This window comes from Eptatretus burgeri, chromosome 2 (genome assembly GCF_056783735.1).
Source record: "Eptatretus burgeri isolate ZD-2024b chromosome 2, Ebu_testis_v1, whole genome shotgun sequence".
NCBI classification, from domain to species: Eukaryota; Metazoa; Chordata; class Myxini; order Myxiniformes; family Myxinidae; genus Eptatretus; species Eptatretus burgeri.
This window is the reverse complement of record NC_140962.1, coordinates 159,987,076-160,014,575: the sequence shown is the minus strand read 5'-3', so window position 1 is coordinate 160,014,575 and position 27,500 is coordinate 159,987,076. Positions and strand designations below refer to the sequence as shown.

Genomic DNA, 27,500 nt, shown 5'->3' with positions numbered 1-27,500 from the left:
CTCAATGTCCTCAAAATCATTCCATGTGTCATTGAACTCTTGGCCAAACCTGGTCAGGAAACCACTGGACTCATCAATGTCTACGATTCTGACAGCATTGTTTTAGTGTGACAACTAAATTAACTTTATTGTTGTGTTACTGTATTTATTAATACCTTGCATCAATTTTTCACCATGTGAGTTAATGCGAGCTACTCATGTGCAGCCAGCAAGCCATCAGTCCACGAGCGATGTACGTGTTGGGGACCCCTAGTCTTAACTCATGGATGAGCAAGATGCCAGAGGATAGATTTTGGAGGGGCGCAGTCTGTGATCAACACACAACCCCCCCCCATCCCACTCCACTCCCTCGTTCCAGTTAAGGGGTACCAAAGCATGTCAGTTCACTTTCTGGGGGAATCCACTGTGGGTAGTCCCCACCTACCTGATCAAAGGTAATTTGTGCTAATCACTGAGACCTTAATTGATGGCATCAAGCTGGTGGTGACTTCACTGGAAGACTAATGGAACCTTGTCCTCCACAGGCATCTCGGTAAACGGACAAATAATTGGAGCGAAGAAGGTGGATACCAAGACAGGGAAGTTACAGACGTACATCGGACGACTGGGAATCGTTCTGTCTGACCTCGGAATCTTTATTGACATCAGCACAGAGAGCATCGTCGTCCAGGACAGCAAGGGCCGCACAAAGTTTCCGTGGAACAACATCTTTGTGAAGAAAGAAAAGTTTGTACTTTCCTAATAATTTGATATTTAAATCTTTCTTCAGGATACATTCATAACCCAATCAAATGTTCCTTAAACCGATCCTTTCTTTCACCGATCATAATCTTGTCAATTAAGCCCCACCAACCCTGCCCCTCGCCCCTGTACATTATAAATAGACGGTTCCTTCATGTTATGTGGGTTGAAGATGGAGAATGAATCAGTTACACTTTTGTTTGAAACCTCACTCCATTCTCCATCATGTCCTTTACACCTGCTCAAGCTTCTCTTACAAACTTTATGCTCACCTTTAAGAGTTTAACATCGACCTAACCCCATCAAAACAAGAATCACTGACATAAACCCATCATGCTCATTGCTCTAACCCCACCACCTGCAGCTTCTCCATCCAAGTCAGCGACCAAGACAAGTTCTTCATATTCCTACCCATAGACACGAGCTTCGAGGTGGTCCTCCACCGAGTGTGGAAGAAGAATGAAATTCATCGAAGTTTCCTTGGTTTCTACACAAGGGGAGAAAGTCAATTTTCTCCACGTACACATGGTCTTATTGGTATGTTTGAGTGCCTTTAAACACGAGCGTGCCTCAGTAAGAGAGTGCACAAGAGTATGCGTGAGGGAGTGCAGGAGAGTGTGCAGTTGAATGCCAGAGCGAGAGAATGAACGATAGTGTGCATGAGCATGCTCAAATGGGAGAACACGAGCGAGTGGACCTGAACAAGAGTGCATGAGTGAGCTCGAGTGAAGCAGTAAATGAGTGTGCCAGAATGGGAGAACACGAGCAAGTGGACCCGAACGAGAGTGCACAAGCGAGAATTCATGAGCATGCCCGAGCGAGGGAGTATGAGTGAGTGGTCCAGAGTACACACTTCCTGGAGGGGCTCAGTGACGAACACACCTGTACGATGGTGAAAAACCACGTACACACCCATGACATCACCTTTTTGTTCAACTTGAAATGTTCACCACTTGCTGATACATGTTTGGTTTTCCCCTTCAGGACAGTTTTTTAAGGAACCAACCATCGATATCTCCAACATCAGACCTGGTCCAGAATTTGACAAGCCAATTGCCACCATGCAAGTCAAGGGTCACACACTTCAAGTTACCAGGTAAGTCTGGTGTGAGTTGAATCAGTTAATTGGTGGCATGGTAAATACAAATAACTTTTATCACCACGAAGCCTTTGTGACCATCTGTAATTTGACTTGAAGGATACGATCCAGTTCCAGATAAACCAGTTCCCCAGAATCCCTCCTTCCGCAGTGATTGCAGGGATTTCAGGGCAGCCGCCAAACGACGGGGACGGAAGGGCACGGGGAGCCGGGCGCCAAACGACGGGGACGGAAGGGCACCGGGAGCCGGGCGCCAAACGACGGGGACGGAAGAGCACGGCGAGCCAAACGACGGTGACGGAAGGGCACGGGGAGCCAGCCGCCAAAATACGGGGACGGAAGGGCACGGGGAGCCAGGCGCCAAAATACGGGAACGGAAGGGCACGGGGAGCCAGGCGCCAAACGACGGGTACGGAAGGGCACGGGGAGCCATCCTCCAAACGACGGGGACGGAAGGGCACGGGGAGCCAAACGACGAGGACGGAAGGGCACGGGGAGCCAAACGACGAGGACGGAAGGGCACGGGGAGCCAAACGACGAGGACGGAAGGGCACGGGGAGCCAAACGACGAGGACGGAAGGGCACGGGGAGCCAAACGACGGGGACGGAAGGGCACGGGGAGCCAAACGACGGGGACGGAAGGGCACGGGGAGCCAAACGACGGGGACGGAAGGGCACGGGGAGCCAAACGACGGGGACGGAAGGGCACGGGGAGCCAAACGACGGGGACGGAAGGGCACGGGGAGCCAAACGACGGGGACGGAAGGGCACGGGGAGCCAGGCGCCAAACGACGGGGACGGAAGGGCACGGGGGGGGGGGGCAGGCACTAAACGACGGGGACGGAAGGGCACGGGGAGCCAGCCGCCAAACGACTAGGACGGAAGGGCACGCGGAGCCAGGCGCCAAACGACGGTGACGGAAGGGCACCGGGAGCCAAACGACGGGGACGGAAGGGCACGGGGAACCAAACGACGGGGATGGAAGACCACGGGGAGCCAGGCGCCAAACGACAGGGACGGAAGGGCACGGGGAGCCAGGCGCCAAATGACGGGGACGGAAGGGCACGGGGAGCCATCCTCCAAACGATGGGGACGGAAGGGCACCGGGAGCCAGCCGCCAAACGACGGAGACGGAGGGCACCAGGAGCCAGGCGCCAAACGACGGTGACGGAAGGGCACTAGGAGCCAAACGACGGGGACGGAAGACCACGGGGAGCCAGGCACCAAACGACGGGGACGGAAGGGCACGGGGAGCCATCCTCCAAACGACAGGGACGGAAGGGCACGGGGAGCCAGGCGCCAAACTACGGGGACGGAAGGGCACGGGGAGCCATCCTCCAAACGACAGGGACGGAAGGGCACGGGGAGCCAGGCGCCAAACTACGGGGACGGAAGGGCACGGGGAGCCAGGCACTAAACGACGGGGACGGAAGGGCACGGGGAGCAAGGCACTAAACGACGGGGACGGAAGGGCACGGGGAGCCATCCTCCAAACGACGGGGACGGAAGGGCACGGGGAGCCATCCTCCAAACGACAGGGACGGAAGGGCACGGGGAGCCAGGCGCCAAACTACGGGGACGGAAGGGCACGGGGAGCCAGGCACTAAACGATGGGGACGGAAGGGCACGGGGAGCAAGGCACTAAACGACGGGGACGGAAGGGCACGGGGAGCCATCCTCCAAACGACGGGGACGGAAGGGCACGGGGAGCCAAACGACGGGGACGGAAAGGCAAGGGGAGCCAGGCGCCAAACTACGGGGACGGAAGGGCACGGAGGAGCCAGGTGCCAAACGACGGTAACGGAAGGGCACGGGGAGCCAGGCGCCAAACCACGGGTACGGAAGGGCACGGGGAGCCGGCGCCAAACGACGGGGACGGAAGGGCACGGGGAGCCATCCTCCAAACGACGGGGACGGAAGGGCACGGGGAGCCAAACGATGGGGACGGAAGGGCACGGGGAGCCAAACGACGGGGACGGAAAGGCACGGGGAGCCAGGCGCCAAACGACGGGGACGGAAGGGCAAGGGGAGCCAGGCGCCAAACGACGGGGACGGAAGGGCATGGGGAGCCAAACGACGGGGACGGAAGACCACGGGGAGCCAGGCACAAAACGACAGACAGAAGGGCACGGGGAGCCAGGCGCCAAACGACGGGGACGGAAGGGCACAGGGAGCCATCCTCCAAACGACGGGGACGGAAGGGCACGGGGAGCCAGGCGCCAAACGACGGGGACGGAAAGGCACTGGGAGCCAGCCGCCAAACGACTGGGACGGAAGGGCACGCGGAGCCAGGCGCCAAACGACGGTGACGGAAGGGCAAGGGGAGCCAGGCGCCAAACGGCGGGGACGGAAGGGCACGGGGAGCCAAACGACGGGGACGGAAGGGCAAGGGGAGCCAGGCGCCAAACGACGGGGATGGAAGGGCACGGGGAGCCAAACGACGGGGACGGAAGACCACGGGGAACCAGGCACCAAACGACAGACGGAAGGGCACGGGGAGCCAGGCGCCAAACGACGGGGACGGAAGGGCACGGGGAGCCATCCTCCAAACGACGGGGACGGAAGGGCATGGGGAGCCAGGCGCCAAACGACGGGGACGGAAGGGCACTGGGAGCCAGTCGCCAAACGACTGGGACGGAAGGGCACGCGGAGCCAGGCGCCAAACGACGGTGACGGAAGGGCACCGGGAGCCAAACAACGGGGATGGAAGACCACGGGGAGCCAGGTGCCAAAAGACGGGGACGGAAGGGCACGGGGAGCCAGGCGCCAAACGACGGGGACGGAAGGGCACTGGGAGCCAGCCGCCAAACGACTGGGACGGAAAGGCACGCGGAGCCAGGCGCCAAACGACGGTGACGGAAGGGCACCGGTAGCCAAACAACGGGGATGGAAGACCACGGGGAGCCAGGTGCCAAAAGACGGGGACGGAAGGGCACGGGGAGCCATCCTCCAAACGACGGGGACGGAAGGGCACGGGGAGCCAGGCGCCAAACGACTGGGACGGAAAGGCACGCGGAGCCAGGCGCCAAACGACGGTGACGGAAGGGCACCGGTAGCCAAACAACGGGGATGGAAGACCACGGGGAGCCAGGTGCCAAAAGACGGGGACGGAAGGGCACGGGGAGCCATCCTCCAAACGACGGGGACGGAAGGGCACGGGGAGCCAGGCGCCAAACGACTGGGACGGAAGGGCACGCGAAGCCAGGCGCCAAACGACGGTGACGGAAGGGCACCGGGAGCCAAACAACGGAGATGGAAGACCACGGGGAGCCAGGTGCCAAAAGACGGGGACGGAAGGGCACGGGAAGCCATCCTCCAAACGACAGGGACGGAAGGGCACAGGGAGCCAGGCGCCAAACGATGGGGACAGAAGGGCACGGGGAGCCAGGCGCCAAACGACGGGGACGGAAGGGCACGGGGAGCCAGGCGCCAAACCACGGGGACGGAAGGGCACAGGGACCCAGGCGCCAAACGACGGTGACAGAAGGGCACCGGGAGCCAGGCGCCAAGGGATGGAAGGGCACGGGGAGCCGGCGCCAAACGACAGGGACGGAAGGGCACGGGGAGCCAGCCGCCAAACGACGGGGACGGAAGGGCACGGGGAGCCAAACGATGGGGACGGAAGGGCACGGGGAGCCAAACGACGGGGTCGGAAAGGCACGGGGAGCCAGGCGCCAAACGACGGGGACGGAAGGGCAAGGGGAGCCAGGCGCCAAACGACGGGGACGGAAGGGCATGGGGAGCCAAACGACGGGGACGGAAGACCACGGGGAGCCAGGCACCAAACGATAGAGACGGAAGGGCACGGGGAGCCAGGCGCCAAACGACGGGGACGGAAGGGCACGGGGAGCCATCCTCCAAACGACGGGGATGGAAGGGCACGGGGAGCCAGGCGCCAAACGACTGGGACGGAAGGGCACGCAGAGCCAGGCGCCAAACAACGGTGACGGAAGGGCACCGGGAGCCAAACAACGGGGATGGAAGACCACGGGGAGCCAGGCGCCAAAAGACGGGGACGGAAGGGCACGGGGAGCCATCCTCCAAACGACGGGGACGGAAGGGCACGGGGAGCCAGGCGCCAAACGACGGGGACGGAAGGGCACGGGGAGCCAGGCGCCAAACCACGGGGACGGAAGGGCACGGGACCCAGGCGCCAAACGACGGTGACAGAAGGGCACCGGGAGCCAGGCGCCAAGGGACGGAAGGGCACGGGGAGCCGGGCGCCAAATGACAGGGACGGAAGGGCATGGGGAGCCAGCCGCCAAACGACGGGGACGATAGGGCACTGGGAGCCAGCCGCCAAACGACTGGGACGGAAGGGCACGGGGAGCCAGCCGCCAAACGACGTGGACGGAAGGGCACGGGGAGCCAGGCGCCAAACGACGGGGACGGAAGGGCACGGGGAGCCAGGCCCCAAACTACAGGGACGGAAGGGCACGGGGAGCCAGCCGCCAAACGACGGGGACGGGAGGGCACGGGGAGCCAGGCGCCAAACGACGGGGACGGAAGGGTACGGGGAGCCAGGCGCCAAACGACGGGGACGGAAGGGTACGGGGAGCCAGGCGCCAAACGACGGGGACGGAAGGGTATGGGGAGCCAGGTGCCAAACTACGGGGACGGAAGGGCACGGGGTGCCAGCCGCCAAACGACGGGGACGGAAGGGCACGGGGAGCCAGCCGCCAAACGACAGGGACGGAAGGGCACGGGGAGCCAGCCGCCAAACGAAGGGGACGGAAGGGCACGGGGAGCCAGCCACCAAGGGACGGAAGGGCACGGGGAGCCAGCCGCCAAACTACGGGGACGGAAGGGCACAGGAAGCCAGCCGCCAAACGACGGTGAGGGAAGGACACCGGGAGCCAGGCGCCAAGGGACGGAAGGGCACGGGGAGCCAGGCGCCAAGGGACGGAAGGGCACGGGGAGCCAGGCGCCAAACGACGGGGACGGAAGGGCATGGGGAGCCAGCCGCCAAACGACGGGGACGGAAGGGCACATTGAACCTACAAACGACGGGAACAGAAGGGCACATGGAACCTACAAATAATGGGGTGGAAGAGTCGAGGTACAAAAATGAAAGGTACCTCAGATGTGATACAGTTTGTGTGTTTCACCTTCTCAATTGTTCGCATCGAGTCGTCGAACATTTTAAATTTGCATAATATAGAATTCTCATCTTCAGATTTTGGTTTCCAAAGTGAATGATGTTTGTTGGAACGACTTGTTCCAAACCGACCGATTTCTGCACAATGGTACCCACCATATGTCGTTTTCGCCCAGGGGACATCAAATGGATTACCGGACCCACAAACACGGGCGGCGATCTGGTGATGCAGTCACCTGCTGGTTCGTGCATCACAATGGCACTGGTTTCATTGATGGTGATCATTCAAACTATCTGATGCCAGACCTGCACAGTTTCTTCGACCCCTGGTATGGTATCAGTAGCACATCTGTGGCCCCAAGTGTATAAACAAGTGAAAAAAAACAAAAAAAAACATTTCATTAATACAGCTAAAAACTACATTTTGATTTGCATCATGTAAACATGGATTTAAAATCAGGTGTCACATTCATGGCTGACCCAATCTTGTCGAGTTACCTGCACCACATGTTCCATTAAAATTATACAAATATGACATGTGGACTTTGATGCCATAAAAAGAGCTGTTTGTGCGTGAATCCATGTTCCACCCATTGGTTGGGCAGTTCACCTGACTCCACCCACAATTTCTGCACTATGGTCACCATGTTGGTGATTATTGCTCTGCAAAGGCAGATGTCATTTTCACAATCACCATCAATGTGACCACTCCTCATTTTCATAAATGTCAAGGTGAGCCAAGAATTCACAAGGTTTCAGAAAAGCGATGATAATAGAAAACCTATACGCCAAGAAAACATATAGAAAACCAAGACGCCAAGGTGAACAACGAATAGCCAAGATCTTGTGAAAAAAAAAAATCCAAGGAGTGGTCACACTGGTCACCATGCCCACACCCTTCATCTTTCTTTCAATCTAAAATAACCAAGGAGACACTTAAAAGGACGAGTCAAAAGAAATCATGGTGCTTGTGAAAATAGGTCTCAGCGATGGAGGCAGCATTTTGTTGTTGATACACCAACCAAATAACTGTCATTCTCTCAAGCATCTCTTTCATTGTGGAGGTTATTCAGGTCGTTGCTATTGACCATTTTTCTCTTAAAATGGAGTTGGATAGGCAACTGTCATGAGTTTCTGTGAAGTCGCATGATATGGGAGCAAGTGTTAAATATTCCACTGTTTTGATGTGGGAATGCTCAGTTTGCTTTTATCAGCATGAATATATGGGAGGGGGGCTGGGGCTGGAGGGAGGCAGGAGGTTTGGAAGGGGAGGTTAAGGCTTGAATTCAGAAGTTTACCGCCGTTGATGCAGTGTCTTTTACACGTCACACAAGTTTTGTGGCTGTTTGTGTCCTTTATAACATGCTGAAAAACAGTAAGTTTCCTATTGAGAACGATTTTCAATTCTGTTTCATCACCCAGTCGGCTGACAGTAATAAAAAAAAAAAAAAAAAAAAAATCACTCACTTGATCATAAACCGACGTTTCCAGACAGAAGGACAGACATAACAGAAGTGAACCAATTACTTTACCCCAATTTTTGCTTTGCTCAATTCAGCAGATAGTGCTCAATCTTTGGACAACACTTTATCAAGCACAAGGAGATTGCAATATCACTTTTTTTTTATTTTTAACAAAGCTGCATAATAAAACAAGTAACACCAATTTGGATCAAGGTAAGCCGTGTCGAGGGCAGAGTATCATCCAGGACTGCATTGCATAATCCACAGAGACCAGTGGAGACGCTGGACGGCATGGCTAAGTCTGTAGCGAGTCCGAGAGCCCCGCACGTCATGCTAACCAAAGCTCGACGAGTGGGACTGAATCAGCAAAATGCAAACCAGAATTGTAAGAAATACTGATGGCAAATATACAAAATGGTTCAAAATATATAGAAACGTTTGTTTGTGCACACAGGGGAGATACACACAGACAATTCGGTAGAATTTGTCACAATGGAAGGAGAAAGAAAACAAAGCTGGAGGATACACAAAGCATGGATAGAAATAAGCACGTCTCACCCTTCCCCCTCTTCCCCCCAATCTTCGTTGATCGAAATTTAATTTTAAACTGCACACTCAGCACAGAAAAGAATGGCAGTGGACATTTTGATTAGACAACCACAACATGGAAAGGGCTGCCTGGGATGTGATCTTCACCCCATTTCACCACCAGGATGTAGTCACCACGCTCGGATACAGTGTAGCTCACGGTGTAATTGTTGTTCCCGACGTGTTTTGCGACGACTTCATCGCACGGCCGAGTGGGCCCACGCATGCCGACCAACAGCAAGTTGGAACCTTAAGGCAAAGAAGAAGAACTGAGAACAAAACTTCATTCCTTCACTCCCCTACACCCGCTGTTCAAGATTGTAATGATCCAGGAAAAACAAATCTTTCGTTGAAACAACAGCCGTGCATCTCCGAAGGGTTTCATCAAAAGAGAGCAAGTTACACTTAACCATTTCACATCTGAGACTCTCAACAATGGTGTAAAATGAAGTTAAAGAAAAAGGGTCTTTTATAACATGTCGTCATAATAGTTGCTGCTGGTCGTTGTGGCTGTACTAGTAGTACAGTAGTCGTTGTTGGTGTGCTCCTTGCATGTAGTATTATATATTTTTATATTTCTTCCAGAAGTATTACTCTGTATAATTGTGTGTGCTCGCACCGTGTCCGTCACACTTCATTATAAAGGGTTCCCGTTCTCGTCGTAATAAAAATGACACCATTGGACCCACTACATAAAGCTCCAAATCATGCTGAAATGCACCTTCATAGTTAAACGGAAACGTTTTTTTCAACTACATCGATTATTTGCTTTTCCAACGATACCATCTTATATATTATTTCCGAGTTTGTGGTTTCGTGTCGCGCTTTCTTCGACTTTGTTCTGCGCTCGAGTAACGTGATATTCGGCTCACATTATCTCAAAGACCATATGAGGTGCATGGTACAAAAAAAAGTAAATAAAATGGTTCTGAAACAGTGAAATCGTATTCCACTTACTGCATTAAAGTAAAATTATGACTGATACTCTGCATCAGTTCCTTTCTCAAACACACCCACCCCAACATGTCGCGCAGAGCGCGGGTTATGCTAGTTTTTATTATCCTACAACAGCAGGAACCCTTTAAAATGAAGCGCGACAGGCCACCACCCAACCACACGCTGCTCCTTTAAAGTAACAGATGGCTCGCACAATAACCTCAAAAATAAAAACTTCAAAAACCAGGCTTCAGGGCCTACCTGCCTTACTGCAGTCAACTTGGAAGACGTTGCTCTGACCGAGCGTGGCATGATCGAGGCCTTGGCCTCTGGAAACGACCTTACTGGCATCCGAAGAAAATTGTGGATCCACGCCATAGCTGCACTCCATGATCGAATGGGGCTTTGACTCCACCACGAAGGACGACGATTCTTGAAGGCCAGGTCCACCGGCAAGGCGAGGACCTGCCACAAAATGGAGCAAGACTTTGCTTACACACAGTTGGAGGGACTTTCTCCATGTTTACCAAAACTGATTGCAGTCCAAGCTGCATGACCGAGTGCTACATTTGCACTGCCTCAAATGGTTGAAGACAAAATCAGAGCAAATCAGTAAAGGCTGAACAAAGTGCGGATGGGAGGAGTCTGGGATTTATCCATTGGTATCCAGATTTCCAACAATGCATCTTGTTGACACTGAATAAAACTGCATCACTTTTCACAAGTTTCTGATTTCATCTACTGGAATATCAATTTCACAGCAACAGATTTAGCAAGGCCAATCAAAATATTGCTTCCAGGCCACGGGTATGCAGAGCAAACTTGCTTTGTCCTCGCTCGTATCACAAACATTACACTGGTTGGTAACAGGTTGGACCCAAACTATCTCAATATGCATTTTAATCAAACACTTCAAAAAACAAGTCTTGTACCAGTGATCTTGGCCTTGAAGGGACTACCAGGGATGTGGTAGGGTCCACCATACTTCACTGCAATGAGGTAGATGCCAGGAGCCATTGGTGTGTACGTCACATGGTATCCCTCAGCGGTGTCCTTGCAGTCCATTTGAACCTTAGACGGGCCATCGATCGTGATGGAAAGAGGTCCAACTCCAGATCCTCGAGCTGTTTTGACCTCAAATTCAGCTGGACATCCTGCAGGAAACAAAGTCAACGCAAACACACATCTTCCTACTCTTAAAGCTTCACAAACACACACCTACATCAAGAAGAGCAGTACAAATATTGAGGCCTCTCAGGATTATGCCATCAAGGATGGAGGAAAGGGAAAGAGCATCAAGACTCGTCTATTCTGTCCATATCTGGTGGAGAAGGGCAGTCGAGGACAGTAGCGTACGCAAATATTGCATAATCACCATCGAAGCATTATTTTGGTTTCATGATTTGGTTGTGGGGAAGAAAATAAAAACCTCCACATGTATTCAGACACATTTATTTGGTTCATGTCAGAATTTCCTACCTTTCGTGTTGAGGGACTTTGAGAGGAATACGCATTGTGAGTTGGACTGCTCGGTTCCTCTCTACTCCCTCTATGGCTCCACATGCCCATCCGTCGCCAGTCCCTCGCCATGTTCACCTTTCGAGCTTGCGGCTCATTCCCCGTTGATCCTGTCATTTGCCCTTCAAACCTCTCCCTCCTTCGTCCGGTCCAAGTCATGAACACAATCCCTCGACAACCACATCACAGATCACGAGTCCACATGTCATGCGTCACCAGTGCTTCAAAACTATGAACTACAATTACCGTTGGACTCGCACAAAGGATTCTTTAGCAGGTGCTGGAACACGTGAAAAGTAAGTAGCACCTTCCTTTCAATTCATGCAAAAACCCCATTTGAACACAATGGAGGTAATTATTAGCTTTGCAGTGGTCTCTTGGTTCTTCTGTTTATTTGGGAAAACAGCACATTTCGAGCTGCGCAGATCATTAGCATACAGCTGTTGTCGCTCACGTCATGAGCATGTCACATTGAACAGCAGATGAGCTTGACCTCCATTGTGAGAAAGAGGGATCTCGTGCTCCACCGAACAAGATAGATTAGCTTGATCTCCAAGTTGAGAGGAGGTGGAACAGAGTGCATTCGTGCGCGCAATCGAACAACAAAAAGCAGATCTCCAAGGTGAGGTGGTGGTAGAACGTGTGAACCGTGCACTCGACGGAACAAGACAGATGAGCTCGATCTCAGAGGCGAGAAGACGTGGAAGAGTGCACTTGTGCGCACCACCAAGAACAGAAAATGAGCCCAACCTTCGAAGGGAAAGGACGTGGAACAGAGTGAATTCGTGCACTCCACCGAACAGCAGCATATGAGAACTCGACCTCCATGGCGGGAGGATATTCATGGAAGACCTTGAACAAGAGACATTGAAGTCATCTTTCTGAGCAGTTCAATCTGCCAGGTATCTCGATCCGCCAGGTTCTCCTGACCACAAGTCCTTTGGCCAAACCTGCACTCACATTTGCCTGTTTAGACCATGAGAGCAACCATGGGGAAGCTTACACGAGTCTGCACATGGTACGAGCCATACCCCCACACTGCCTTACACTTTATCTACTTCTTTCTCCAGTTGTAATTCTAATTGGTGCCATGTCTCATGTATACATAATTAAGTAAGATTGTAAGATTTGGCCATCTGACATTCATGGTTGCTTCACAACCGGCCATGCCGCAGACTTATCCATGGCTGGCAGCCTCAGGGTCGGTAGCGACGGTGGGTCAGAGTACGCACCTCATGGGTCAGATACCATAACAATACTTTCATAAACACAAAGCTGTTTTGGAAGTACAAATGAAAACTTCACACAAATTTAAAAGATGTAAAGCAAACAAAGATCAATGGTATAGTAGTGTTCATTAGCTGGCACAACGTTGCTGTGCATGCTGCATCATACACGCCAATTATTATCAAAAGTCCCCCTTCCTTGCCCAAGCCATATTTTAGATAGTCCCAAAATCAAAAGAACCATAAAATATTCAAATATAGAACACAAACACATGGATCAAGAATGAATCACACAAACTCACCGGTCACACCGGTGTTCAAACCAGGTCCAAATGCAGACACCATGCCAGGATCAGCAGCAAGGCCCGGTTCACCAACACGCAATTTGAACGGACTTCCGGGAATGTGACTTCCATCCAGCTTTACGTGTACATTGTGCAGGCCATTTTCATGCGGTAAAAAGCGAATGGCGTACTTGTCTGCGGTAATGCGAAGCAATGACGACCATTTAAGTAGATATGAGGGGGGGGTCATATGATCAAGCAGATACAGACCATGCACGTAACAAATCCAAAACACCTTGTACCTTTCCCAACTTCAGAAATGCGGCAATCCGTGACGGTGCCAGATGGTGCGTGCACCTTGGCGTCGAGGTGTCCGTGAGCTCCATTCAGATCAATGGAAAACGAGGCCGGGTGGTTCGCTTTCAGGCCGGTTCCCTGAAAAGTATGATCGGTTTAATGCAAACAGCAAGGAGCTCGGGAAAGGGCAGCAACAATGGTGAAGAACAGTTCTCGGAAGGGAGTGAAGCTCAAGTGCATCCTGATCAGCCAAAGCAAGTCCAAATGTCATCCGAACTGTACCTGAAGTCTCGTGACTGTGGGGAGACGAGCAGCGTCTGATGTCGCAGTGACAGGAACCATGAATGGGCTGTCTGGGATGTGCTCATCATTGAAGCGGATCGACACCTCATATTCTCCTGCACAAGCACAAAAGTCTATATATGAAAGTCTAAGCAACCACACATGTTCGCTACATAAATTGGTTAACAAAACAAAAACTCCTCTGCATATGCACCGTGCAGTTGTACCTGCTTCTTGCACGATGTACGACACGGTGCAAGAACCATCCTGGTGGTCATCAAATGAGATATCCGCTTTATGTGGCCCCTCGACGGCGATAGACAATCCACCAGCACCTGCTTCTCGGCTCCAGATAGTGAACTCGGCTACACGAGCAGGAAAACATTTCACGACAAACTCGTTGCGACGTGATACGTCGAGATAGAATAATCTTTAAGGGTGAACAGCTTGAACTGGACAATGCAGATATATCTTCACAAAACACACTACATCAAATTCCTTTGACCATTTTCAAGGCCAAGCTTACCTGGAAAACTATGCATCGCACCAAAAGCATCATAATCACACCCCGAACAGGTGTATCGTACTCACCCGGTACTCCAGCTTCCGCCCTCTCAAGGCCAGACCCGGCAGCACGCACTTTGTGGGCACCACCCTCACCCAGGGGTCCGACGGTGAACTGGAAAGGACTTCCCTGAACATGAGTTCCATGATGCTTGACGCTAACTGTGTGTACACCCATCTCCTCGGGAACAAAACGGATGCAGAACGTGCCATCCGAAACGCCCTGCACAACCTCCGCTGGAATCGTTTTTCCCGATGGTGTCACCACGTCTGCCTTAAGTTCAGAGGCATCCATTACTGAATAAAAAAAATATATATGTATTTTAATAAATGTACTGTCGAGGACAAGCAAACTCCAATGGTATCCACAAATCAACCCAGAGGCTCCGATACGTCCATTCCTCCCATCGATCATGTGCTTTCCATCAAGAGGACATTTCGCACGCGTGCAGCAGGTAGGCACCTACCAGGTATCTTGAGACTGAGGTCACAGAGACTGCCCACGCTCGTTACAGAAGGGGTCTGGGACCTGCGTGTGATGCTTTGTCGCTGAAGTCGACCCTCACCAGTCACCTTCACGGTGAAGGGGCTCCCTGTGAGTGGAAGGAGGAAATAAAATAAAAAAATGTGAAGGACACCATTTGAGTTGTGGGATGATGATCCAAGTTAATCACGAATTAGTGAACTGTGATCATTCCTTTGTTTGTTTCAGAATTGATTTAAAATCCACTTTTTCATGCAAATTCAAACGGTCAAAAAACTAAATTTATGTACAAATCATTGTGGGATCATTTCAGCAACAGGCCACAGCAGATGGTTATACCAGCGACGTGAACATCAGCAAACTTGATGTTAAGCAAGTAGTTTCCAGGCTCCATGGGACAGTAAGTCACACGGCAGGTGCCATTCTCAATCTCCTCACAGTCCAGATCTGCCTTGCTTGGTCCTTCAATTGCCAAACTTAGGCCACCGTATCCTGCAAGGGCAAACCGAGCAATAAATGCTGATTGCTTGTCAAGTTATTGTTATGCTTTGTCGTCTCAGCTCATGACATCACACATGGATTCCAAACACCTTTCATCATAATAATAATCACCAACATTGATCTTTGGAAGGACAACGGCCCCTTGATAATTATGAATGGGTTTCACAAGGTACACTTCGAGCATTTCACCTATTTCAAAACTCCACATTCATGCAGCACTTCACCTATTTTTACCTCCACCACAGAAGGTGAAGGAGGTTATGTTTTCACCCCTCTCTGTCTGTCTGTGTGCAGGATATCTCAAAAAAGTTGTGGACGGATCCGGATGAAATTTTGTGGACAGGTTCGGTGACAAGGACGAACTGATTAGATTTTGGTGAAGATCCGGATCCGACTACGAGAACTTTTTAAGCGATTCTTCCCCATTGATAGACAGGGCTGAACTAACATATATAAAGTGATATCTCACAAAGTTGCGAATGGATTTGGACGAAAGTTAGTGGACATGTTGGGTGTGTGTGGCATAGAGGAATTGATTAGATTTTGGTGAAGATCCAAATCTCAATCTGGATACGAGAATTATTTCATTTTTCAAGTGATTCTTCACCATTGAGAGATAGGACCAAACACGATGTACTACTGTACAGGACAAAATATACTTGTGAGATGCGCTCAAGCGCGGAGTCCCTTCTGTTTACGGCTCGCTCAGCCAGGACACACGGAGCACGGGTAGCAAAAGACGAGATTGCCTGAGTTGTGTCCATAAATGTGGAGCAGTCCCTGTGAACACCTAGGACGAGTAAGGAGCGCAGAGCGAGCAACGCAGCAGTTTGTTTGCCTTGGCCTTGCAAAAAGGCTGCGAGCATGGACCTGGGAGATGCAGAGCATCAGGATCTGCCAGCTCAGGACCCAGGACTGTGCACACCCACACATCAACAAGAGACCGAGCGCATCCCTCTCCAGCTGCCGGAGCACTTCATTCATCTCAACGGTGAGCTCACTCCAAGCTCGGCTGCTCTTCCTCTTGGACCTCATACATCATCCTAGCACAGTCCTTTTGCGACCACACTCTATTCTGCCATTCTCGCAGGTCGACCCAGTTCCGACAGAGATGCCGCGTTCAACAGATCGGTCATATACACAGCGATGGATAATGAGAGATTCAGGCCATGTGGCATGTAACGGCTTGTCAAGCGACCGGCTACCCTGCATGCAATGTCCTCAAGAGGAGGCCGTGGCAAAGTGTCTCCATGCGGTGACAATGGAACCCCCCACCCCCCCCCAAACCCCCCTTCTCCACCCATGTACGAGAAGAAAATGGCAAAGAACACAGGGGGTAAATATGGGGCGGAGGCCTAAAACTGTTGGTCAGTGCAAGGCCGAGGCCCTGCCTGAAGTTCATTTGGAGGGTGGGTGGCTTGCTCCAAATCGACAGCAATAGATGTCAAACCATAATTTTATTGAAACAAAGTCAACTTGCACGCAAAATGAAGTGCAGATGGAGAGGCAGACCAATTAAGAGTGGTAATGATGCAGGGATAAACATAACAAAGTCAATAGCGAGTTACACCAACGAGATCGGAAAGCAGACATCATTTAATGGTGACGACAGATATAATCAACGTCTTGTGTGGATCAAACTTACCAGCCTGGGTTGTGTCGACGAGGAAGTTGGATTGCTCTCCCGTTCGGCCCTCACGTAGGCCCGAACCCGACACCCGGACCTTGGCGGCATCTCCGATCTCAGACTCACCCACGCTCACGATGAAGGGCGAGTTCGACACGTGGCTGTCATCTTTAAGAACGCTCACTTCGTGGTCACCGACCTCACACGGCGTGAAGGAGATCCCTGTGGTGTTTGTGCGTTATTCAAAAGGTTATTTCATGCAGAGCAGGAAGTGAACACAAAACCGAGTGGCAATCAACGGCTCACTCGGGATTACAGATAATAAAAGGAAAACCAGAACAAGTTGAATGTCAAACCAAAATAAATGATTGAATTGGTGAAAAGTTGGTCCTGCCAATTAAAATTATCCCCATAACCACTCACTGGGCTGTGTGGACGTGTGTATAGTCATCAACTGTTCATCCCAATCAATATCCCAAATTGATCAACAATACTCGAGTTTCTGCACAAAAGCTAATAATGAAAAGGAAGGTGTTGGGGAAAGATGGTGGGAAGCCATACAAAAGGACCATAATTAGAGGTTGGGGACAAACCAGTGTGGTGTACCTACCCACATGGCCATTGGAAAGCCTCTTGAGCTGACAGGGAACTTTACCACCTGAGGGTCCTTTGATAGAGGCCTCGAGTAAACTGAGGTCCGTCTCCCGAAGTTGCAGAGGGACATCCTGTGTCGATCCCACACTGAGTCGCGTGCGGCGGCGCCCATCATCTATAATCGGAACGGTCGGTTCTGTAATCAAAATCTAGCTTTGACAGTGCAACCAGAGAACCATTTCCTCCAACTAAATCCCACCAAATAAATCTGCACGACCTCAAAGTGATGAATCACCTGCGATGCGTGCCAAGAAAGGGCTACCCGGGATGTGTTCCTCATCAAACTTGACGAGGATCTTGTAAGGTCCTGGTGCTGTTGGTAGGTAGGACACTGTACACGTACCATCCTTATGGTCCTCGCACAAGATTTCCGCTTCTGAGGGTCCCTCGACAGCCAACGACAATCCACCTGCACAAACAGGAAGTGAGTGACCAACTACACGTGCAAATTGGTGCCTTTCATGTTGGACGAAATTTACACCGAAAGCAAGACTAGTGGGAAACCCAGAATGGTTCTTGAACCAGTTGGGACCAAATAACCAAGATTACGGTACACTTTTAATCGTTACTCATTCCATACAATCGTTTATTCTAGCAATTTTAAGAACATTTTCATCAGGTTAGGCCAGAGTGAAGTGAGAGAGTTGAGTGAAAGACGTTAAACACCTCATCCATTCCACTCAACACCGGACGCAATATCTCTGAATCGCCTCACAGTGGGCAGCCACACCACCCTCTCAGCATCAGCATCAATTATCCTCCTGAAGATAAAGCCCATCATTGATACAACAACGTGGGAGGAAATTTCAGAAACTCTTCCTGAAAAGGCAACTCCAGATTTTGGCCAATTCATGGTCATCGTGTCGTCCTCGAATCATGTCCAACTGAGGACATGTCCAACCCAAAATGTCTCACCATCCAGAAAACAGATTGCTGTTGATCGCGTCCGTCTAACGAGCATGCTCGTCCTTACTTCCTTCGCTCTTGAAAGATCGGGTCACGATGGACTGCTCATGCCAAGGCTGACAAATAAATGAATGAAGGCAAATGTTCCAAAGCTCTTTCACCCCGGACCACCCATCCATCACTCCAAAAAAAACATCGTAGTCTCTGGACGCCATTCCTGCCAAAGTGCATGGATTCCGAATCACTATTTATCCACCGTTTCCGATCCTGAGGCGTTCGTGCTTTAATATTGACGTGCTCAAATGCTTACTTGCTTACCTGCTTACTCGACCCACCCTCAGTCTCTGAGCCACCAGCCTGCATGGAACAAACTACCCCAATTCACAAGAATCAGAAAAATTGATCATCTCACCAATGGACCAATCAGCATTCTCCTCCATTGGAAGCAAAGTCACGGAATCAAGACTCTCGTGTGCGCGTGTTCTCCGATCTTCGGATCGACTCCTGCCCAGTTCGTTCCCTTTGAACATGCTGCTTCTCCTTTGTCAATAATCTGATATCTTCAATCTGAGGTCAGGGCCACCACCTCAATTTGATTCGGTTTGGATGTTTTGTGTGACGTTTGGAGAGATGAATCAGTTTATAGAAACTTAGAGAAGACCCCAATTCTCTCAATGTAAATACATATCGTGTGTGTGTGACACCGCATGGTGGGAGGGGGTATTACAAGTAAACAAAATACATCATCGAAATAAAACGAGGGGAACTAGCCCATGGGGAAGTCTGGGAGATCAGAAGGGGAGGGGGGGGGGAAAAATCAACCAGTCTTTCAGAGGGAATTCACCCGAGTAATTCTGTGGGGTGGGGCGAATTATCCCGACTCAGACGGGTTCTTCGTTAGTATAGACAAATTAATGATCACAGCAGAAGTTGGGTGTGAGCAACAAGATGCTGCCTCACCAAGAAAGATCCAAGTCTTTGATCGGGGACATGGCGAGGGTCCGACGATTATTGTAGATCAAGAGCCAAAGGCCTTTCAAACACCAAGGAAAGCAAAGTATTTTGCACAATGATGGTCAGACATGTCAGATTCCGATCACACATGTTTATGCGCGCGCACGCACGCACGCGCGCACACACGCACGCACCTTCCGTGGCATCTTTGGTGTCGATGGTAAAGCAGGCCAGCTTGTTGACGACACCATGAGAGAGGCCTGGCCCGTAAGCGGTCACATTTCCACTACCGACCTCATCGACATAGAACTGCAGCGGGCTTCCTGAGATCGCAAGAAAGAGGAGAGAATAAGCAAATGGGAAAGCACGATTGGCAGAGTACCACAGGTGCGATAAAAGCCAGGTGATCTTCACTTTAAAAACCTCCATCACCTGGAATGTGCTCCCGGTCACACTTTATGTCCATCTCATGCAAACCCTTTTCCACCGGAACGTACTGCACGGACACCGTGCCGTCTTGGTTCGTCACAATGCTCGGCTTGTCCTTCCGACCTGAAGGCATCCGAACTTCCCCTGTTGGTACATCGTGCAGAAAGACGATCAACGGCTTCAAATCGCTCTATTGGTTTACTTCAACATAACAGCTTTTAATCTATTTCAGAAACTTGGGACCATAAACCTTGAGGCCGAATAGACAACGATTCTTGGTGGGGGGGAGGGGGGGGGGACAGGATTGCCTCGCAGCCCGGCCACCCCTCCTGCCCCTCCCCACAACGGAAACTCACCGGTAATCTCCCCCCGTCTTACGACAAAAGGAACGACGAGGTTGAAGGGCCTCAGGTTCCCAGGTTGAGGTGCGGCCTACACAGAATCATGGAATACATGGAAGGAAGGGATTACAACATTGACATTTATAGCAGTGCAAGATAAACTGCAAAGTGAATAAAAGTTGAACTGCATACCAAGCTCGGTTGGGCATGGTGCACTTCCTGCACACACTGTTGCAGCGGAGTGTCCTCCTGAATCACCTGCGCCAAAGCCTTGTCCCACGGAACATGTCGAATAAAAAAAAAAACAAAAAAAAAATTCAGGGATCTGAGCATTCAAAATAAAGTCTGAACAACACAGACCGTGTGAAAGATGCAGGCCCAACTTACCTCCACGTGGAAAGGGCTGTGAGGAACGAGCTCTCCGCCATAGCGAATGTCCACAGTATATGCGCCCGGCAAGGGTGCAGCGTAGACAATGTCGAACGTACCATCCGCGTTCTCCAAAACATCCAAGTCCACCTCACGGCCATCGGGTGTGCAAACGCAGCAGGTCACCTTGCCTGCACCGGCTCCCTGGGCGTTCACCGAGATGCTGGTTTTGTGTCCAATGGGCATGTACGAACCGAGACCTGCAACACAATTGCTGGGAATAAGGAGGAAGGGGGTGAACCCTCCAGAAAGTGACAACAAATCAATGTATATCTGGCAGAAGGCACCTCATCTGGGAAAAAAAAATTAAAAATAAAAAAAAATAAAAATCGCACGGCTTGGTTTACAAAGCATGACCACAGATCAAAAGCTCAGACCAAGAGTGCTCCTCGAGACGAGCGTGTCAATAAATAAATATCTTTTATGTTTTTTTTTTTCCTGAAAAGGTTAAAGTTCCCAATCTCTTCCTTCCACGACAAAAGCCGTTTTTCTTTGAAGCACAGCCTTGTATCCCAGCAAGGTTTAGATCTCGACATATCCTCCAACTCAACCCGATGGTAATGGCAGTAAATCCTGAAGAGCCACGCTTCGACCCCATTCCGTTTCATCGCTTTTAGTAAGTTACAAACATCATCCTCAATCACAAGAAGAGTTCCAAGTCTGCTTTATGATATGGAGAAGATTGTTTGGTATAGTTCAATGGACCAAAGCAATAAAATGCATTATCACATCAGATTTCAAGCATCATCCCAATCTCTGATATAATCAGTTCAGCTTCTGCTTCAGATAGTCCAACATGTTGCTTCTTCATTTTGCTCATTGTCCAACAATGGATGGAGCTCCACACCCCCACCCTTTGATTTCTCCCACTCATGTACCATGTCCTTGTATCCCTGTTCCTTTTGATCATCCTGCAAACACACCACCTCCGTTCAGCTCCTCCACAAGCCGAGATGTGAATGTACAAACGGTCTCACCGTGAACCTTGCACTTTTTGGCATTGCCGGTAGGGATGGCATTGACGGTGTAAGGGGAGCACGGTATGTCATCGTCTCCATACTTCACTTCTACGGTGTAACATCCTGCACGATCAGGCAGGTACGACACCGTATACGTGCCATCACCATTGGAGACCAGCTTCGTGGGCCGAGGTTTACCATCTGGGTCCTAAAACAAGGACAAACCAACATCATCAAAACTGATTCAACACGGTGACCCCCACCCCACCACCTCCCTTTTCCCTTACTCACGGTAACAATCACAGAGATGTTTTCCTGCCCTGCATCTTGAGTATCGATGAAAAATTCCACTGGAAGACTGGCAGCGACACCTGCAGACGCCAGACCTGGACCGTTTGCACGCACCTTGCTCGCATCACAGGATGGCAGCACCTTAAGTTTGTCAGCGCTGCACGAGGGTCAGAAAAGAGACGGAAAGGGGGTTTTGATGAAAGTTAAACAAATAGGTCGAAAAGTGACGACTGTACTGGATTTGAACTCCATGCTGATGAATAGTCTTGGCATTTACAAATAGGGCAGAATTGGAGCACTCTCCCTCATTTCATCGTTCAAAACACTCGCCCCCAACCCCAGGAGGAGGAGTAACGAGTTTACAATTCTGCTGTAATTGGATATGCAGTGAACAGAACGAAAATAGCATAACAATCAATTACTCTTCCCACTGAAGTACTTGTCAGGTCAGGTTCGATCTGTGACCTGCTACAGGTACCATGTAAACCTGTACTAACCTGTTCCATGGTCGGGTTGTCGGCGACTAAACCGTCTCCCCCACCAGGTTTTCTGGTGAGGGGGGTGTTTGGATATGGACACCCAGCAGGATTAAAAACAAAACCTGTCAAAGGGCGGAGGAGCTCCTTGTGAGCCAACGGCCATCCATATCTAGTGCCCAACTGTGTCTGCGGACGTCCTCCTGCAGTTGGGTTACTTCTTATTAGGAGGTTGGTGGCAGGATTTGCACTCCAGCCACCGTAAAACGCTTCATTCCGCAAAACGCAAAAACGCAAAAAAATCTGAAAACCCACTCCGTGGGAGTACCTCCTGTGCAGCTTCCCTTCGCAGGGCAGCTCACCGGATGATGGGATTGGGGCAAAGCCTTCGGGACCCCCAATCTTTGATAGGAGGGAAACCACGGGGTAACATCCCTGGGTCAGATTGCGGGAGAGTGTGTCGGAGTGGTGCTGAGGTGTCGTCCACCAGACGGCGGTCTCCTTGGGTTAACCTGAGGCGGTCCCTTCGGGTGGGTGCCTGGAATGTCCTATCCCTAAGAGAGGATGATCACCTGTCTCTGTTATCATCTGAGCTCAAGCGTTTGGACATCGGGATTGCAGCTCTCTCTGAGGTTCGGAGACCGGATTGCGGCGAGATAATGGTGGGTGGTTACACCTACTATTGGTCTGGTCGCTCTGATGGTTACCATACCCAAGGAGTTGCTGTAGCTGTGTCCAATAAGCTGACCCCAATGATAATTGAGGTAACACCGGTCAACGAGCGTATTATGAGATTAAGGATTCGTCACTCCTTAGGTGTCATTTCCCTGGTCTCTATTTATGCTCCGACTGAGGCGAGTGATCTTACCGTGAAGGACACATTCTACGCCACACTCGAGTCTGTGGTTGATCAGTGCCCCAGACGAGATACACTTCTAGTCTTGGGGGATTTCAATGCATCGACTGGAGCTGATAGGGATGGTTATGAGGTGTGTGTTGGTCCCCATGGGTCTGGAACTATGAACCAGAATAGCACTAAGTTCCTTGACTTTGCAAGAAGTCATGGACTTAGGGTGGCTGGTTCATGGTTTCAGCGCCCGCAAGCTCATCGCTGGACTTGGTACTCCAACGCTGGCGGTGTGGCAAAGGAGATTGACCATGTCCTCATTGACGGTCGTTGGAGGATGATCCAGAACTGCAGGGTCTACCGGAGTGCTCAGTTCCTTAATACTGACCACAGGCTTGTTGTAGCAACTCTAAAGCTGCACCTTAAATCCTGGAGAATGGTACCATCCCAGCCTAGGCTGGATGTTGCCAAGCTCAGGGATGAGAGAGTAGCTGAGGAGTTTGCGAACAGGCTGAGTGGACACTTGGGGGGTCTGGGTGCTTTGGGGGGTCCTGAAGAGTTGTGGAGCACCTTCAAGACCACCGTCCTTGATGTTGCCGGTGGATGCCTTGGAGTTCACCGCAGGGCAAAGAAGAATTTTGTCTCTCAAGGGACACTGGATACCATTGACCAGAGTCGCAGGGCCAGGCTGAATGGCAGAGCTGAGCTGTTCAGGGAGCTGAGGCGTAAAACTGTACGTGCACTGAGGGTGGACAAGGAGGCCTATGTGCGAGGAATCTGTGAGGGGTAGAGCATCACCTGTGGACAGGTGATTCTCGTCCCGCTTACAGGGGAATTCGCGCATTACGTTCATCCAAGCCCATCCCTCGGAGCACTGCAGTTCGAGCAGAGAGTGGTAGGCTCTTGACAGAGGAGTCTGAAGTGAAGGCCCGCTGGGCCGGTTACTTTGAGCGGTTGTACCAGGCTGATCCCCAGCTGTCGAGTTGGACGTCAAGGGTGTTACAATCCCTGTTGCTGACCCTCGAATCAACTGTGGTCCACCATCGCTTGTGGAAACACGGGCTGCGGTGAACCAGTTGAAACGGGGCAAAGCTCCAGGGATCTGTGGCATCCATGCCGAACTTCTCAAGGCTGGTGGAAATGCTGCACTCGCGTCGTTGCATGCAGTTTTGTGCTCTGCCTGGAACACAGGCATCATCCCAACTGACTGGAAGAGGGGCCTTGTTGTCCCTCTCTGGAAAGGGAAGGGTGATCGCCAAGACTGCAACAACTACCGAGGGGTGACGCTGCTCTCAGTGCCGGGCAAGGTCTTTGCTCGGATAATTCTCGATAGGGTTCGCCACCATCTGCTTGAGCACCAGCGTCCAGAGCAGTCAGGCTTTACACCAAAGAGGTCAACGATTGACCGTATCCTTGCACTTCGTGTCCTCACCGAACGCAGACGAGAGTTTCGGCAGGGGCTGCTTGCAGCCTATGTTGATCTCTGTAAAGCGTTCGATTCAGTGAATCGGGATGTCCTCTGGAGGATTCTTGGTCTTCGTGGGGTGCCACCGAAACTGATCGATCTGATGTCTGAACTCTACTCTGGTACTAAGAGTGCTGTGAAGTGTGGTGGTACCGCCTCTGACTTATTTCCAGTTGTTACTGGAGTTCGTCAGGGATGTGTACTTGCCCCCACACTTTTCAGCACTTGTATGGACTGGATTTTTGGGAGGATGTCGGAGAGATCAAGTTGCGGTGCATCGTTTGGCAATGTCAAGATCTCGGACCTTGATTTTGCAGATGATGCAGTCATCTTTGCGGAGACTTTAGACATCCTCTTGGGGGCCCTCGAGGTGCTGAATGAGGAGTCGGAGCCGTTGGGATTACGGATTTCTTGGGTCAAAACAAAGATCCAGGCTTTCGGTGACATCTTGGATGCTGCTGTCCTGTCTGTGTCTGTTTGTGGTGAGGATGTTGAGGTCGTGGATAGATTCACTTACCTTGGCAGTGATATTCATGTCTCCGCAGGTTGTGAGCCGGAGGTCAATAGACGTCTGGGTCGGGCCTGGGGAGTCATGGATTCACTGGATCATGGGGTGTGGCGCTGCTGGTACCTGTGCGGGAGGACGAAAGTCCGAGTCTTCAGGTCCTTGGTACTTCCAGTCTTGCTCTATGGGTGCGAGACTTGGACTTTGACCAAGGATCTGAGACGGAGACTTAATTCCTTTGGTACCAGGTCTCTTCGGAGAATCCTTGGCTATCGCTGGACGGATTTTGTGTCCAACGAGCGGTTGCTGAGAGAGACTCGGATGAGATTTGTTACCTGCATGGTCCGTGAGCGTCAGCTGCGGCTGTATGGACATGTGGCTCGTTTTCCTGACGCTGATCCTGCTCACCAGATTCTCTCAGCGAGGGAGTCTCATGAGTGGAGGAGGCCAGTGGGCCGACCACGTGCCTCATGGTTGCAGCAGGTTGACCATCATCTCAAGGAGATGGGGATGGGCCTGGCATCTGCCTGGGGGATGGCCAGATGGAGGCCCCTGGAGTACCGGCGGAAAGTGGACGCAGCGACGCGCTGTTCTGGCACATGCTCCCATACCTGACCTGAAGTACCAGGTCCAGGAACTGATATCTACAAGTCTTACTTCACTCAGTTACCGCTTGGTGCTTGTACCTGTGAGAGACCACCTCGCCAGCATACAGAATACGAACACCATGTGGACCTTCTTCTCTTGCAACATAGTTCACCTGGTGGAGACCTCCTCCCAAGTCCTTCACCTGCATCGGTTCAGCTTTACCTGCAGAGTACAAAACCACCCCCAAAACGATTACATCGATTCAAGTAGTGGAGGTGGAGGTGGAAAGGGGTAGTGGGGGAGAAGGAAGAAGATTCACAGGTCAGCACAAGATACCACCATCCAAATGGGACAAGGCACAATAAAAATAGGACTTGGAAAGAGGAACAAAACAACAAAAGGTGTCAATCTGTAAGGTATCAAAATTGAAATGGGGTGGGGGATTAAACATCCTCGGTGCCACCACCATACTTGCACCGGTCCCAAGAACTAAATCAAACAAATATAAAGATGCTCTCCCCCTTCTCCTGATGCAGCACAAAGCTGCAGGTAGCATCATTGGTTGAGGGCGCAGCTGTGCTGCTGATGCAATGCCCCAATTACCAGTGCATCGGTACTCATTTTGCCAACCTCGGAACAATGACAGGCTGAGTCAACCCCACCCGGTGTTAATTCAATGGAGAAAAGGGCAATGAACTCAGGACCCTAAGATGGCAAGCCAGCCACCGAATGCCAGACTTGACACACTCGTGTTCGAGGGCATGGTGGCGATTGCCATGGTGACCGAGTGTAACGTACAAGCTTCCCCGATTTGGCCTCATTGTCATAACTGACAGATTGATGACATCACAGCCACCCTAACCACACCCAAGTGCTGACAATCCAATGATCAACCACTTTCACAATACAAAACCATGCACGACGTAACAAGGGAACTCGATGCAGGAAGAGGCCATTTGGCCCATTGTGTTAAATATGCCACACCAAGACCAAATTAAATAAATCCATCAAATAGCCTTATTTTTATTGGGGGTGGGGGGAGGGGGTGGTGAGGGAAGTTAAGGGGATGAGAACAGTGTGGCAAAATATAAATATATAGATACAGATAAATATAGAATACAACAAGAGCGCAAGTGAGCACAATATACGCCCGAACAAGAAGGTATACACAGAATTGTGCCAAGACATGGAAAACAGCATCCTGGTTGCCATGGCAACCACTTTAGATGACGAACGCAAGTCGCGACACCGTCTCCACAGTCTGTACCAATGTACCAAATAGGAAACGTGAAAGTTGAAAACTTTAGGAGTTAGAGTGCAGACAGGAACGGACGGACAGACAGGTATCACATAATATGCCCCGATATGTATTATATATATATATATATATATATATATATATATATATATATATATATATATATATATATATACATATACATACATATATATATATATATACATACATATATATATATACATATACATATCGGGCGTATAAAAATTGAGGGGACGGGTGGATGAAGGTGGTTTTAGGGTGAGAAATCTACAACACCAAGCACACATGGACGAGGCCCTCTCAGATACAAAACTCCATACACAATGACCCATCAATGCTCAAACTACCTAAAAGTCCTGTAAACATCCCCGTACCCCTCTATATCAATCACTTCCAGGTACCTATCTAATTCTAATTTAAACGTATCTACTGTTTCTGCTGCCACTACCTTTCCAGGGAGACCATTCCATGCATCATTAACTACTCTCCGAGTGAAAGTCCCCTACCTTACTACCATCTTCACTCTCAGGCTCTGCCTGATCTCAGGCAATTTTTATACGCCCGATAGATATATCGGGGCGTATTATGTGATACCGGTCCGTCCGTCCGTTCCTGTCCACTCTAACTATGACCCCTGGTTCTATCACCGTCTACTCTGTTGAATAATTC

General features: G+C 50.9%; 2 protein-coding genes across 4 annotated transcripts in view; one reads left to right on the top strand and one right to left on the bottom strand.

Moving 5' to 3' along the window:
* LOC147033719 (inter-alpha-trypsin inhibitor heavy chain H3-like) overlaps positions 1-7,473 on the top strand; it is a 128,401-nt gene extending 120,928 nt beyond the window's left edge. The window contains exons 17-20 of the mRNA XM_085871865.1: positions 525-726; positions 1,106-1,278; positions 1,726-1,837; positions 7,115-7,473. Coding sequence (XP_085727991.1) covers positions 525-726; positions 1,106-1,278; positions 1,726-1,837; positions 7,115-7,307 — 680 coding nt within the window. The 3' untranslated portion in view covers positions 7,308-7,473. The remainder of the gene's footprint in view (positions 1-524; positions 727-1,105; positions 1,279-1,725; positions 1,838-7,114) is intronic.
* Positions 7,474-8,543: 1,070 nt separating this feature from the next.
* Positions 8,544-27,500, bottom strand: part of LOC147033717 (filamin-C-like) — an 88,974-nt gene continuing 70,017 nt past the window's right edge. For all 3 annotated transcript variants that reach the window (XM_085871862.1, XM_085871860.1, XM_085871861.1), the window contains exons 27-47: positions 25,651-25,774; positions 21,672-21,828; positions 21,399-21,588; positions 20,380-20,621; positions 20,185-20,262; positions 20,008-20,083; positions 19,655-19,795; positions 19,417-19,545; positions 17,598-17,771; positions 17,319-17,477; positions 16,727-16,930; positions 14,920-15,072; positions 14,564-14,689; positions 14,124-14,393; positions 13,760-13,897; positions 13,533-13,648; positions 13,256-13,388; positions 12,972-13,148; positions 10,858-11,079; positions 10,187-10,390; positions 8,544-9,238 (exon numbers count right to left, since the gene is read on the bottom strand). In XM_085871862.1, coding sequence (XP_085727988.1) covers positions 9,051-9,238; positions 10,187-10,390; positions 10,858-11,079; positions 12,972-13,148; positions 13,256-13,388; positions 13,533-13,648; positions 13,760-13,897; positions 14,124-14,393; positions 14,564-14,689; positions 14,920-15,072; positions 16,727-16,930; positions 17,319-17,477; positions 17,598-17,771; positions 19,417-19,545; positions 19,655-19,795; positions 20,008-20,083; positions 20,185-20,262; positions 20,380-20,621; positions 21,399-21,588; positions 21,672-21,828; positions 25,651-25,774 — 3,401 coding nt within the window. In that variant the 3' untranslated portion in view covers positions 8,544-9,050. The remainder of the gene's footprint in view (positions 9,239-10,186; positions 10,391-10,857; positions 11,080-12,971; positions 13,149-13,255; positions 13,389-13,532; positions 13,649-13,759; positions 13,898-14,123; positions 14,394-14,563; positions 14,690-14,919; positions 15,073-16,726; positions 16,931-17,318; positions 17,478-17,597; positions 17,772-19,416; positions 19,546-19,654; positions 19,796-20,007; positions 20,084-20,184; positions 20,263-20,379; positions 20,622-21,398; positions 21,589-21,671; positions 21,829-25,650; positions 25,775-27,500) is intronic.